Here is a 16,311-nt window from a genome sequence, read left to right as displayed (position 1 = left end):
TGATTGGTTAATGAAGCTGAAGAATTATCTTAGCAGTTAATGAACACTGGGTCCAATTATTAGCACTTACATGATGGGTCAAAAGTGTAACTGTTTCATATAATTGTTCCCTTCTGGCCTTCAAAGGTACCAGGTAAGTATGTGGTACATATACATTCAGGCAATACATCCAAACATGTAAAACAATTTTTTTTTTGTTTTTCTGAAGTTTTATTTTCTTTCTTTCTTTTATATAACCAAGTCCATTAAATGAAAAGAAATATTTATAGACAATATTTGGGAATTTGGGCGTCATTCCAAACTACTTCCTGCTGGTAAGGGGCACTGTCATGGGGAATTCTAAGAAGATGCAGACATCCTGGCTGTAGTCTGTAAGGCTGCTTTGTCCAGCTGTTTTGAATGTAGGATCACCTGGTACTCTAAAGCAAAATTTTTTTAAGTACATGATTAATCATTCCAGAAAAGGAGCATGTTTGGGTACAAAAGAAATAGCAGGAAGTCAAAACCATTCCAAGGAAGGATTGAAGTTAGATTTGGTGTCCAAAGCCTGTTGCATTTTCCCAAATAGGTGGAATTGCTTGAGCTCTCTTTCGAAAACCCTGGTGTTTACTAGAGTGGGAGCCATTTTTAAAAAAATGATTTCTTTTTTATCTTATGTGCATTGGTGTCTTGCATTTCAAGTATGTTCATATGAGGGTGTCATTTCACTAGAACTGTACTTACAGACAATAGTGAACTGCCATGCGGGTGCTGGGAACTGAACCATGTTAAGAGTACCGAGTACTCTTAACCACTGAGTCATCTGTCCAGTCTGAGGGAGACAACTTTGATTTTTTTTAAGGAGGTAAAAACCCTTCAAAGATAGGTCCAACATAAGCAAGTCTTGAATTTTTACGTAATAGTTTTGTCAGGGACTCTGATAGTACATACCTCTGTTGTGTGGCAATGAAGGAGCATTTCTTAAAAAATATACATTCTTTTTGTGTCCCATGTCATAGAATGATGACAGATGCTTATGAGAATAGACTATTCCATGTAGCTGAGAGCCTTAATACAAATGGAGACCTAGCTTAAAAGCTCAGTATATGATAAGACTGAACACTCACAAAGGAAGAGATGTAAGGAAATATACCTTTTTAATCATTTGTATTTCAGAGTGTTGGAATTAGTAAGATTAAAAATATGCTTTATTTGTATTATTTTACTATATATATGCACTATATGCATAGCTGATATCCACAGAGACCAGAAGAGATTAATCAGATCATCTGACACTGGAGTTATAGAGAGTTGTCAGCTATTGTGTGTGTGTCCTAGGAATCAAACCTAGGTCCTTTGGATGAACAGCCACTTCTGTTGAACCAGGGAGCCATCTCTCCAGCTCCCTATCTGGTTTATTTGAAAAATTCCTAGTTAATCACCATCAGTCCAATTAAGCATTAAGGTGGGAAAATCCAGCAGTTGTCCAACAGGATTGTAGAACATTTGAGGATATTGGTTGTATGTCAGGGACAGAAGTAGCAGGATAATAAAAAGTCATACTGATTAAATGTGGCACTGTAGGCAGTAGTGTAGAGGCCGCCTTTGATGCCCTTCCCCTATAATGAGATTGATGACTATGTTAATTGCTATCCTATAACCTTCATCCATTAGCTGACTGAAGCAGAAGCAGAAGCAGGCACCTACAGCTAAGCACTTAGCCATACTTCTGAAATCCAGTTGTAGAGAGGGAGGAGTGATGAGCAAAGGAGTCAAGACCATGCTGGAGAAACCTACAGAAACAGATGACAGTGCCTGCGGTCAGCATGGTCTGGGGAGCGACCAGCCAACTGCTCAGACTTTCATTGTTTGGGATGTTTGTCTGCTGGGCAGTGAACACCGTGAGTGAGTGAATAGCTAATAAGTGGCGTGTGGAGCATGGCTGTATCTGGAGGCAGACTGCTTGCTGGTGCTCTAAGAAAGCCTGGCTCCTGGATAGGACTCTGACACATGCTTCAAGGGACATCTCCACACAATTTCTGTGCTTCCTGGAATCGATACTTATATTTTTCTAGTACCAAGTTAAAGCATCAAATCATAAAACACTTTTCTGTAACATTTTCCCTCTGGGACTCCTAGGGCTTTTAGTATCTCCAAAATGTATTTTTTTCCATACGACTCAAAAGCAGTATCAGCTCAAAAAATAAAAAATAAAAAAATAAAGACTGCAAAAAGATGCAGATGAAGAGGACTCCAATAAGGAGACCCACCGCCCTATGAGGGGTGACCAGGAAGAAGAGCTTGAGGGTGACCCGGGTGTGGTCAAGGACATAGACCTGGAGATGGCGGTAGAGTCCTTCCAGTATGATGTTATCCTGAAGACGGGCTTTGATATTGGGAGAAACAAAGTAGAAGATGCATTCTACAAAGGTGAACTCAGCCTGAACGGGGAAAAAAAAAATATGGAAGAAGAGCAGAATGGTGAAGGTGGGAGGTACGTTGGATCTACTCATTGGAGAAAACAATAAGACAGGGACAGAGGTCATGCTGTGCCTTCTCCAGAAAACCGTCTATGGCCAGAAGACTGAGAGTGACAAGCATTGAGTGCTGTTGTAATGGCTTTTCCCCACAGCTGCTTCCCAGTTGTCAGGAAGGGCTGGCATGAAAAGGACACTTTTACTGAAATAAAGTTGTTGTGTGTGGGGTCACTGAAGCCATTTGTGGAAGCTGGGATCTGCAGCTTTCCTCTTGTACTGTGCTCCTTCACACCTGACTTCTGACAGTTCCCGTGTCCTGCACAGAGACCAGGGCCAGAGGAGCCCAGCCAGAGGGGACGTTATGACCTGCCTGCTATTTCCACATTTACTATCTTGTGTCATTGTAAAATAAATTGGCCTTGTTTCTTTGAAAAAACAAATGAACAAACAAACAAACAAACAAAAAACAAACAAACAAACAAATGACCTGACTCAGTGAGAACACAGGGACCCTAGTTGTAAAGCTGGGGAACAAGCATTGGACCAAACCAAGCCCTCTGAATGTGGGTGCCAGTCAGGAGGCCTGGGAAGTCTAAGAGATCTCTAAAGTGGAATCAATATTTATTCCTAGTGCACAAATGGACTTTAGGAGTTCATTCTCTATGGTGGGTTACTATTTCAGCCCAGATACAATGAGGGGCTAGGCCCTCCCCTAAATGATGCGACAGACATTGATGATCCCCCATGGAAGGCCTCACTATCCTTGGGAAGCCCATGGTGGGCTTGGTAGGAGGCATGGGAGAATGGGAGAGGGAACAGGGGAATTGATATGTAAAATGATTGTTTCCAAATAAAAATAATAAAATAATGTGGCACTGTAGTTTAATTTTTGGAAGGCAGGTAATGACTGTGATAACAATGATCAGGATGAAAAGAAACCCCAAGTTCTGTATAGGAACCCAACAATGTTTTCACTGACTGCAGCTATTGAGTGGTAATTAACTCAGTAAATATGTATCCTAGTCCAGGAATAGTCTTAGGTCTTCTGGAGAAGAGGTCCATGTGGACTTCTGAAATAGGGTACCTTATATAGTACACCAACAAGATAGGAAAAAGGAACATGGGAAAGTGTTACAGAATTTAGAATGGAAGAAAATATTCTTGGGTTTTGTTAGAGAAAGCAGAGATCTCTAACAAGCTCACTGGAGCAGGAGACTTGAGCTTTTGAGTTTGCCAGGTAATTAATGCCATGGTAACATATCTTGTAGATTGGACACATGATCAGGACTTAAAAGTTTACAGTGGTTACTTTGTACTGTGAGCAAGCTTTAAGACAGACCCAAGCCAGAGTTAATGTGAAGGGTGATCCTTATTTATTTTTGGAACCCAGCAGTTTGCTGACCCCCGCCCCCTGATGATGGGCCGGATGCTCATGGCCTTGTCATCTCTACATCACGACTTACCTGGTTGCCATTACCTGGCTGTGCAGGGGACTCAGTTACACATGTACAAGTTTCCCTTTTAAAGCAAGCATGCCAAGCACACCATCCTCTCTCTTTCCTCTTTCTCCCCTCTCTCTCTTGCTCTTTTGCTCCCCTCTCTTCTCTTGCCTTGCTTCTCACCCCCCCTCCTGCTTTTGGTTGGCCACCAGCTACCCCCTTCTCTCCCCTCTATCAATAAACTCCACGTGGGCACTGACTCTCATGTTTGTGTTTCATAGGCAATAGCTGTAGCAAAAGAACATTTATCCTAGAATTCAGTGATGGCCTTGATACTCTGTCCCAGTGATGTGACCTACTGAGAAAAAAATATTCTGGGAGAAGAAAGTCATTATCTTCAGTTATATATCCACTGCCATTATTTTGACCTTTTTTCCAGGACACCTGTTACAATAATGTTCCAAATATTCATGGGGATGGGTAATCATATAAAACCAAAACCAAAACCAAACCAAAAAACCTTACTTGATTGGGTTTAGAATTCTTTTAAGATAGGGTCTCATCTAGATCATGGTTGCATGGACCTCACTCTATACTGGAGGATGATCTTAAATTTTGACCTTATTGTTACACCTCCTAATTGTTTAGATTACCGTGTTCTACTTTTCTCAGCCCATTTCTTGTACTTCCTCTTGTGAGACAGCATCCCAATCATTCATGTTGGCCTATCCTCACCCTGTTATCGAGACTGTCCTTCTGGCTTGGCCAACAGAGTAGCTAAGAACACAGGCATTCTTCATATCACTTCGCCTGTCTTAATGAGAACAGTATGATTTGATTTAGGGTTCATCTCTAAAATCCAGTAGGACATCATCCTGGTCATTAGCTTAATTACATCTGTGAAAATACTTATTCCTAATTTGGAGGTTCAAAGGAAACCTCAAACCTACACACACACACACACACACACACAGAGAGAGAGTGGAGTATGGACTCATATACATATACAATACATATATGTAATAAAAGATTCTTATCAGCATCTCATATTTCCAATTTTATTTTTTGTGAAAAATCATATATAACTTGAATTGCATTGTGTCCTCTACTTAAATCTTTAAAGATACAATGCTAACCACAAAACTCTCATTTTTTCCCCATTTTACTTAAAAGTTATTTCATTGATGTTGTGCCTCTCATTTTTATGATGTTATCTACTGTGCATATTTTATCCTGATTAAAATGTGTTATTTATTCCTAAAAGCTTTATATGTTTTGTTTATCTTCTTCAAAATATTGAGTAATTTAACAATTTGGGGATATAGTCACTATGTGGTTTTGATCTAAAGCATTACACTAAAGAACAAAAAACCTAAAAAACAAAAAGGTTGTCTAATGGATATTGGCAAGGAGCATTATTATTTTGTTTCTTTATTGGGTTATAGTTGAACATTTTAATTTTTGATGGCATACTTAAGCAAAATTCCACTTGAAAATTAACATGATAATGTCACATGCTGATACTTTTATACAATTTTTATACAACTTTATACAATATTTTATACAATTCCTAATGTATAAAACATTTGGTATTTTTCTATTGTGTGTACATGTTCTGTTTCCATGTGCAGATGCAGAAGCCAGAGAACACTCAAGATATAAATCAAGATTTTGTCTCCAAACTAAACAAATAATTATAAAAGTGTGACATATTAAAAATGTTCATGTCTGATGAGACATTAAAACTTGTAGACATTTTAACTGATTTACAAATGCCCCATGAATCTAAACATTCTAAATCAAGATAACCCATAAAAACTTCTAATTGTAGAAATACAGTACAAAAACATATGCATATTGCCACTGAGCCACAATTAAGACAAATTAACTTTTAAACTTCAAATGTGCTCTCACTTTCCTAAGTTATCCAATGGCTGGTACATTGGGAGCATGACTGAATGCCTTTTCTAGAATTCTTACATCTATGATTTGTTGGTCAATCTTTGTAATAAACTTAGTTGGACTACTGGCATGTTTTCAAATTGGATTCCTCTGTTTAAATCATCTCTGTTGTGTTTGTAATGGTAGATGAATTTCAAGTTCAATTAAAAAGTTTTGGCATGCTTCATATTCTTAAGTGTTTTAATCACATAGGGTGCTTCAAGGCTTTACTGCTTTGAACATATGGAATGTTAACATATGTTGCTAAGGTGTCTCAATAAACCTGCAAGATGAAGATCTACAATTGAAAACACTACACTTTTTGCTGTACCTGGCATATAACATATGATGTTTCTAATGTAGAGGCCTGATTTCTATTTCATTTTATTAATTTCCCCACCTGCATAAGTGTTCAGGTGTGAATTCATGCAGTTTTAATGTTAGAAAGCTTTCCTCTGTTCCTTACATTAGGTATTAATCACCTATAATATATTCAAATGAATTGAAGAATGACACAGCTTTTCTATATTTTTTAACTTCTTAAGAGACATTCACATGTATGGCTTCTTTTACAGAGAGCACTGTGGTAGAATGCCTTTAGCCATATGTCTCATTGTGGTATGTGTTCACTGGTAGAATAACAACGGAATTCCACTAGAAATTTCCCATAGTTTTTTACACTAATCAGATTCTTACTTGCAAGCTTTCTGAGTACATACTTTAGTAAGATTTCATAGATTCTTTCCACTCTCAGGTTTTCTCATCTGACTTTGAATGAGGTGTGACAAGAGGAAGAAAAATTTCTGCATTGGATAGTTACAGCATTTCTCCTTTGAGTTCTTTCATACACGGAGAAGTTGTATCTGCTGAGAAATGGCCTGCATTATTTACATCTAGTGATTTCTCACGTGTATGAGTTCTTTCATGTCGAGTGAGTTGTTTCTTGAAGTAGTATGTTTTCCTACACTGTTCACAGGTATAGGGTTTCTCACCTGTATGAATTCTCTGATGTTGAGTGAGGTGTGACATCCAGGAAAAAACTTTCCCACATTCTGCACAGTGAAATGACTTCTCACTTGCATGAGTTTTCTGATGTAGAGAAAGATACTTCTTGCAATAGAATGCTTTCTTGCATTCTGTACATTGATATGGCTTCTCACCTGTATGAACTCGATGATGCTCAATGAGAAAATAGTTGTTATAGAATTCTTTTCCCCACTCTTGATAGGGCTTCTCGCCTGTATGAGTTTTCTGATGTGTAGTAAGCCCAGATTTGCTGTAGAATGCTTTCCCACATTGCTTACATTCATAGGGCTTCTCATCAGTGTGAGTTTTCTGATGTACAGTAAGCTGTGTCTGAGAGTAGAATGCTTTCCTAAATTCTGTACATTGATAGAGGTTGTCACTTATATGAGTTCTCTGATGTACAGTGAGGTGGGACTTGCAGTAAAATGCTTTTCCACATTGCTTACATTCATAAGGTTTCTCACCAGTATGAGTTTTCTGATGCAAAATAAGGTTAGACCTCCAGTAGAATGCTTTTCCACAATGCTTACATTCAAAGCACCTCTCAGCAGTATGTGTTTTCAGATGATGAGTAAGTTGTTTCTTAAAGTAGAAGGCTTTGGGGGCATTGTGTGTATTCATATGGTTTCTCATTTGTATGAGTCCTTTGATGATGAGTGAGGCACGCACTGAAAGAGAAAGCTTTCCCACATTCTGTACACTTATAAGGTTTCTCACTTACATAAATCCTCTGGTGTAGAGAAAGATGTGTGTTACAGTAGAAAGATTTTCCACATTTAATACATTCATAAGGCTTCTCCCCTGTATGACTTCTCTGGTGTCGACTGAGTTGTGACTTATAGTAAAAAAACTTTCCTACATTCTGTACATTCATGTGGCTTCTCACCTGTTTGACTTCTCTGATGTACAGTCAGATGTGACTTATAGCTGATTTTTCACATTCTGTACACCCATAAGGCTTCTCACCTGTATGACTTCTCTGATGCTCAGTGATCTGTGATTTGTAGTAGAAATATTTCCCACATTCCAAACACTTGATTGTAGGGCTTCTCCTCTGTATGAGTGATCTGATGCTGAGACTTAATGTGGGAAGCTTTCCCACATCCTGAACTTTCATATGGCTTCTCACCTATACGACTTCTCTGATGTTCAGTGAGGTGTGACTTCCAAGAGAATGTATTCCTGCACTGTCTGTGGGTACAGGGTGTTTCCTCTTTAAATCTCTGACAGTTGTTGAGAAGAGAGTTATAACTGAAATGTTTCTTACGTGCATGTGTCCTCTGATCCCCTGTGTTCTGTGACTGCTGGCAAAACATCTTCACATATCCTTTCCCTTCATATGATGTTGTCCCTTGGTGGAATTTCTGTGCCACATTCTGATGGGAGATGTCATTCTGTATATGTTTCTCATACTGGTTAATAATAAAGCACTGTTGGCCAATAGGAAAGGAAGATAGGAGGGACTAGGAGACAAGGAGGAAATAGGAAGTAGTAAGGAGGAGTCAAAATGGAGAGTCTGGAGAAAACAGTATGCCGCCGGCTCCCCGGTAAGAGAAATACATAGATCAGTAGAAATGGGTTAATAATTAAGGCAGAGTTAGCCGATAAGAAACAAGTAACCGGGCCAACAGCATTGTATCAAATATAGAGTCTCTGTGTGTTATTTGGGGCTGGTGTGGCGGCGGGACAAGACCGGGCGGCGGCAGGCAAAAAAACCGTACTCCTTACAACATTCAGTTCTGCCTTAAGACAGGAATTAGTCATATTTCATATAGCCACAGGGCCTTTCCCTACAACATGCTTTCTAATATTAGTTTGGAATCTTTCTTGTGTTACAGTGATAAATGTCATATATAAAGATTTCTAGTATTTACTGAGTTTATCAGAGATGTTTAATATGAAAGTTCATATGTAAATAATATCTCCTTGAACAATATCACTGATCAAATATATTGATAACACCACTGACAGTTTTGATAGAGTATCATTAAAATTGTGTTCTTTTCCAGCTGGCAACAATCACCCAAAAGAGAAAGACACTCAGCTTTGAGTTCCTTTGTAAGTATATAGGAGGTAACAAATGTGTATACACAAGTTTATGTGTGTCTATGTACTAGAGGTTGCTCTTCAGTGTCTTCATAAATCACTATTCACCATATTTTTATTTTTGTTTGGAAAAGGTCTCTCACTGGACCCAAAGTTTCCTTGTTTGTATGGAATCATAAACCAGGAAACCCCAGTGACTCTAATTTCTCCATCCTCGTAACACTAGTTAGATATACATATCACCATAGCTGTCTGCATTTACGTCTGCTAAGGATCCAAACTCAAGTTCACATTTTCTACATCAAGCATTTTTACTGACTAAATAATCTCCCCAGGGCTGAGTTAATTTTCTTTCATTTTTCAAACTATATTTGTGTGTGTACTCATATATGCCATATACAAACATATGGATATCAAAGGACAAGTTTTGGGGTTTTTCTTTACCATCCACCACATGGGACATGGGGATTAAACTCAGATGGTTAGGTTGGTGGCAAATCCCTTTACAAACCAAGCCATCTCACTGATCTGGGATAAGTTCGTGAAGAAACATTCCTAATTTCTAATCTTTATGTTGTCACTTGAAATATGTTAAAAGCTCATGTTAAATATTTTACTTACTTCAACAATTTCTTCATTTAATGTCTGGCTGTTGGTGATTTCAACTTGCCACAAAAGTCCCTTGTGATATTTCTGGTGGTTCTCAATTGGTGCAGTCACTTTATGAACACCTAAAATGACATTAAAAATATCTTTATCCATGAATAACTCTGAAATCTTCTTGTGTCTGTCTCCTTATCCTGATAAAAAATATAAAATAATATTGACTTTTGATAGTGGTACATATATTTTGTTCTTTATGAAGAATAAAAAAATTTACTTTACCTTGCAAATAAACTGAATATGGGGTTAAAGGTGTGCACCACCATGCCAGCCCATCTGATTTCTGATTCTTTACACAGATGATTAATACATCTGAAATGTGTCTCATCTTTTATGATGAATCTAATGATGAGCACAATGGATGATGATATCATATCTTGGTTACTATGAGCATGGGACTTGAGGGGCAGCCACAGTATCTTTAGTCCCATCATGCATACAGCCAGAGATATGATACCTGCATCATACAGCACTTTTATTTTTCAAATTTGAAAAGTACTCCATAATGGCTGGATAATTCTATGTTATCACCATCTGTGTATATGGGTTCTTTATATATGCTCAATATTAATCCCATAATGAATAAATCCCTGGCAAAGGTATTTGTTTCCATGGGATACTTCTCCATTCTGGTTATTGCTGGATAGAAATTTTACATTTTGAAGTTAGCATTCATTTTTTATCATTTTAGCTGCTTTCTCATCTACCATATTCTGCTCTAGAACTACTATATGGATATCCTTGAACTCCTCTCACTTGGGGGTTTTAGACATGAATCACCATGTCCAACTAGATTCATATTCTACAGCTGTTTACATTCTAGTCTATACATATATTATTCAATTGTGTTCACATGAATTCCTCCATTAAAGGCCTTCTGTTAAGGTCTCTGTTCCTTAGGTACAAAGGAAGAAACAACTGTCTAGGTTCAGTCTTTTATGTGTGGAGATTTAATTTTTATAGAATTATCTTTTAAAGTACTTTTATTGAAACAAATATTTTTGGTAATTTGAGAAAAAATGTGGCTATAGTTTTGTGATTATACTTTTGAATCATTGTGCAAGTTCACTACAGCGTCTAGGCTAGTGGTTTCTGCCAACAGCTTGCTCTTTTTACTAACATAACTCTTATAGCATTATTTGAAAGCAGGTATAGTGATAGATACAACACCATACCTTTCTTAAAGAATTTCACTGGCTGGTTGAGAATATCTCTTCTGTATGATAATTACATGTTGATTCTCTTGTTTTCTAAAGGATTTGTTATCATTTCCTGGGAGTGCATTTGAATGTATAGATAGCTTTCATTGAAAGGATATTTTAGCAGGCAGCTAGATATCCCATCTGGAAAAGATGCTTGATGTAAAATGTGAATTCAATCCTTAAAACCTACATAAAGGTGGAAGAAAATAATAGTTGTTCTTTGACCTTCACAAACATGCTATAATACATATGCCCCTATCGAACACAGCATGCCCATACACACAAGAATAATAACAAACTGAAAAGGTATTTAAAGACATTTTGAGTATACTAATTGCATTAATAGAAACACATGAAGTCTTTAATTACTCTAATGTCTTCCTCAATCTCCCTTTTAAAAATTACATTCAATTACTTGTCTGTATGTGAGAGTGCACACATGCCACACAATATGTGTGAATGTCAGAGGACAAATACATAGGTATTTGTTCTCTCCTTTAACCATACTGGTCTCACAGATTGAACTCAAGCCCCTTTATCCACTGAGCCATCTTGCTAACGCCTCAATTTCATCACTATGTTACAGTTTTAACTGCACACGCTATTTAGTACTCCAAATAGTATTGCTGGGTAGCATAGATTTTTTTAAAGGCAATTTTAAATTATATTGTTTTCTTCATTTCCTTATCACCATACTCATTTTTCATTAATGTAGACAAGATATTGGAAGGTAAGGATGAAGTTCAGCTGTCAGAGTATTTGCAGAGCACATAAAAAAAATCCTGGTTTCAATCTCTAGCATTACATAAAAACTAGGTAAGGTGACACCCCTTTCAGAAATTCATGGTGATCTTCAACTACATAGTGAAGTTGAGGTCATCCTAGGCTATATAAAAAATTACTGTACAGGTTGAAACTTTAATTCAGAGTTACAACACTTGGTTGGTATATGTATGACCCTGTATCTTATTCTTAGCAGAAAAAAGGAGGGAGGTAAGGAGGTAGGAAGGAAAGGAGGGAGAAGATACTGATTTACTATGTTGATTGTATAACCTGTTATTTTGGATCATGTTTAAGAGTCTTTATGGACACTGAAGTATAGGGTTATGTTACCTGAAAACTGAGTTATTACCTATTTCTTTCCTAACTTGTATTCCTTGATTTCTTTTACTTGCTTTTCTGCTCACTATAAAATTAATAACTGTTTTAAAAAGACTGAACACCCTGAATTTTTCCTTATATTAAATGAAATGTTCTCAGTCTGGGTGGATTATTCCATTCACTCATTTTTCCCCTTTATTTCCTTTTCTTTTTTCTTGAGACACAATCTCTCTATATAGTCCTGCCTGTAATGGAACTCATTATGTAGACCAGCATGGCCTCAGAACTCACAGGAGATCTTCCTGGCTCACCACCATGCTCAACACATTCACATTTTAGCACTTTAACTAGTCATGAGTCCTACAGTAGCCAACACTCACTGCAAAAGCCAGCTACCCTAACCAAAGCTGACACTGGTGCTAATCTATATGCATGAATAGTTAATTGGCAATCTGACAGGCACACCAGGTCCATTTAGCAAAATATGAGCAGTAGGTTCCTCACTAAGGCCTCTAACTTATCCCAGTCACATATATGACAATTCAGTTACTGAAGCAGGTTATCGGAGTGAACATGTTGTGCAGAGTTGCCACTTGTACAGGTGTAAGGATGGCTAGCCTTCTCATTTTACATTTTCAGTCAGCAGCCTTCATCTGCAGCCTCAATCTCTATCACTACTAAGTGAACAGAAAGCAACAAATTGCAGTAATAGCACTGCTACCAGAAAAAAACCCCACAAAAACATAGAATAAATATAGAAACAAATTAGAGCCTGCAAGATAGCACAAAGGATAAAAGAGCTTGTTGCCAGTATGTTGACCTGAATTCTATCCTCATTAACCCAAATGGTAGGGGAACCAACCCCCACAAGTTGTCCTCTGGCCTCCACAATAGTGTGTAGAGGGACACACACTTGCATGCATACACACACACACACACACACACACACACACACACTAAATAAATGTAAACAGATAAATAAATTAATAAATAAAAATGAAAAAATGTACACCAAAGAACATGTGAGTAATGGAGTACAAATTTCAGGTAACAATTAATAAATATTATGCTGGGTGTAGTAGCACACACCTTTAATCACAGCACTCTGAAACAAAGGCAAGACCTCTGTAAGTTTAAGGCCAGTCTGGTCTACATAATGAGTTCCAGGACAACCAAGAGAAAACCTGTCTCAAAAAAACAAAGTAATAATAACAACAACAACAATAATAGTAACAATATGATAATTAGATAATTAAAAGGAAACAAGAACTGAGCAAGGAAATTGGAAAATCAACAACAACAATAGTAATACAATAATTAGATAATTAAAAAAGAACAAGAGCTGAGCAAGGAAATTGGAAAATAGGTGTGGTGGTTTAAATAGGAATGGCTCCCAAAAACTCATGTGTTTGAATGCCTGACCCATAGGGGTGGTACTATTAGAAGGTGTGGCCTTGTTGGAGAAGTATGTCACTTTGGCTGTGAGCTTTAAGGCCCCATATGCTCAAACTATACCCACTGTGGCACACAGTCTCCTTCTACGCCTAGAACTCTCAGCTTGTTGTCCTGCACCATGTCCAGCATGTATGTCACCATGCATCCTGCCACAACAACAATGAACTAAACCTCTGAAACTGTAATCCAGACCCAATTAAACATTTTCCTTTGTAAGAATTGCCATAGTCATGGTCATTTTCACAGCAATGAAATCTAAACTAAGACAAAAGGGTTAAATAAAAGGAAAATAAAAACAATAATAAAAAAAGGAAAGGAATATATGAGAGGGGGAAAAATATGAGATAATGAATCTGGTGGCAAAATAAAAAATACAAGGGTAAATAAGCCTATAAAGGAAGAATAAAAATATAAACATAAAATAACTGAATAAAAAAGGAAATACAGTAAAAATACTAACAGAGGTTGGAGCCAATGAAGGATGGTGGTTATTGGTGTGTTGGATAGTGCTGTATGTTGGCTGATTGCTAGCCTCATTAAAGTTAAGTGCCAGGAATAGGGCAGCATTTATTAAAAACTTTCATGCTTGCATGTAAGGGAAACACACACCAGAAGCAACCACAACCTGCTGATAGGTTGATACAGCTAATTCTTTCCAGAAATTGAAAAAATAGAGTCTGGGCAGGGCTAGATAAGTTGGTAAAAAGCCTTCAACATAACCATCATGATGAACCGTCCTCTTGCTGACCTCCCTTGCTCAGTATGCATTCACCCACCTGGAAGGCTCTGGATAGAGGCTTCCATTACACTCCATGGCCCAAATCCATGCTCCAACTTGAAGATCAACTCAGGTTTAGACATACAATATCCTATAAGTGGGAAAAGATAAGCAAATTTTGCACAAGTGTTAGGTTCAGTCCACCAATAAAAGACAACATATTTAATTCAGGACCTGTGCTTTGATCAGTAAATCAGAAACTTTCATTAGGGTATTAGGGGGGTTACACAAACATTCTTCACTGACTGGAATATCACCTTCAATCAGCATAATGGTTTTCAGAAAAATACAAAGGTGAATAAAAGAGAAAACACACACACACACACACACACACACACACACACAAAAGATATTTGTAATGGTTTGGAAGAAATGGCCCCCAAAAGAAGAGGCACTATTAGGAGGTGTGGCCTTGTTGAAAGAAGTGTATTACTGTGGGGACAGGCTTTGAGGTCTCTTTTGTCCAAGCTTCCCTTGGTGTAACTGTCAGTCAACTTCCTCTTGCTTGTAAGATGTAGGAGTCTCAGCTCCTCCAGCACCATATCTGCCTGCATGTAGTCATGCTCCCTGTCATGATAATGGACTGAAACTCTGAAACTGTAAGCAAGGACCCTCAATTAAATGATTTCTTTTGTAAGAGTTACCATGGCCATGGTGTCTCTTCATAGCAATAGTAACCATAAAAAATACTTACAATTAATTATACTGGAGAGAATAATCATAAAACCAATCAGCCAAGGGACTGAAGAGATGCCCCAGTGGTTCAGAAGACTTGATACTTGTATAGACTTGGGTTCAGTTTCCAGCATCCATATTGGGTGGCACATAGCCACTTGTAACTCTAGTTCCAGCAAATTTAACACTCTCTTCTATCCTCTGCAGGTACTGCATATATGCAACATAAATAAAAGTGAATTTTAAAAAATGCTATAAGTAAATTAAACTATTGGGTATGGTTAAGCAAATATTTAATTCCAGTTAATTCCAGCATTTATTTGCAAGGCAGAGGCAAGCAGATCATGTTAAGTTAAAGATCTGGGGGGAGGGGAATGCAGTTTAGTCTGTAATGAGTCCTAGGCCAGCCAGGGCCATATGGTGAAATCCTTTCTCAAAAATCAATAAACTAGATAACCCATGCAGACTTTTAAAAATCAAAAGACTATAAGGTTAATTTAAAACACATCCATCATCACTGAAAAACAAATATTCCTTCCATGTGTATTGTATAGTAAAACAAGGACATCAACAAATAATCAGGAAAGATAAGGCATACATCAGCAAATGACTGCACACATTATAGTCATACAGGAAAAACAGCTAGTTGAAGAGATTCTAAACACTTTAAGAAAGCCAAAATTGCATATACAATAACACACACTAGAGATACAGCCATGCATTTTAAGCTGTCAACATATTAGCAGCATTACAATGACTTCAAAGCTACACATCGAGACAGCAACCAAATCTCCAGTTCAGTAACCCCAATGAATAGAGGCACAAAAATACCAACACAGGCCATAAAGCAATTAGAACCCATGGTCATGTGTGATTCATACTAGGAATGCAGCACTTACCATATGGAAATTTGAAACCCTCATATCTATGTACTAAATAATATACAGCAGTATTTCTAGATATAGTGGTATCTGTCATTACTCCCAGAAGTCAGGAGTCAGGGCAAACTGGTTTCTATGAGTTCCAGGGCAACCAGATTTGCATAGTGAAACCCTTTCTCAGAAACAAAACAAAAAACCACTATTATCACAACAAAAACAGTAATATGAATACAATGGATGCATAAAAGGTATTTTTATCTTTAGAGGAAAAAAATCTCAATAAGCCATGACATATATAACAAACCCACAGCCCACAGCTAGGGAAATGGAGCAAGCCTGGGATGATTTTCTCTATGAACAGAACGGGATATGCTCTTTCACTCTCTTTTAGTTTACTAAGAAATACATAAAGAAACTACCACATCCAAAGGAGAAAGGGGAATAGAAAGGCAACGCTACCTACAAATGATGCTATAAAGAGAAAACATTAGATTATTAACAAAGGAGAATGGATGACATAACATGTGACAAAATCAGAAGTCAAACATCAAACTTCACACCTTCTATGTACAACAAGAACTAATTTTCTCAGAAATTCAGAACAATCCCCTTAAAAATGGCCACTCAGCACCAAGCATGGTAGTGCCT

At 37.5% G+C, this 16,311-nt stretch overlaps 1 protein-coding gene and 1 pseudogene across 1 annotated transcript; one reads left to right on the top strand and one right to left on the bottom strand.

The window, feature by feature from the left end:
- The first annotated feature begins 1,917 nt into the window (after positions 1 to 1,917).
- Positions 1,918 to 2,595, top strand: LOC127214619 (mitochondrial transcription rescue factor 1-like; annotated as a pseudogene).
- Positions 2,596 to 6,617: 4,022 nt separating this feature from the next.
- Positions 6,618 to 8,004, bottom strand: LOC127214612 (zinc finger protein 605-like). The gene is given in 3 exon segments (XM_051174951.1): positions 6,618 to 7,465; positions 7,467 to 7,748; positions 7,829 to 8,004. Coding segments are annotated over 2 exon segments (1,083 nt in total). The 5' UTR covers positions 7,737 to 7,748; positions 7,829 to 8,004; the 3' UTR covers positions 6,618 to 6,652.
- Between the last annotated feature and the right edge of the window lie 8,307 nt (positions 8,005 to 16,311).

The sequence above is a fragment of the Phodopus roborovskii genome, unplaced genomic scaffold (assembly GCF_943737965.1).
Source record: "Phodopus roborovskii unplaced genomic scaffold, PHOROB, whole genome shotgun sequence".
Classification (NCBI taxonomy): Eukaryota; Metazoa; Chordata; class Mammalia; order Rodentia; family Cricetidae; genus Phodopus; species Phodopus roborovskii.
Note: the sequence above shows the minus strand (reverse complement) of the source record. Positions and strands in the feature narration are given on the sequence as shown.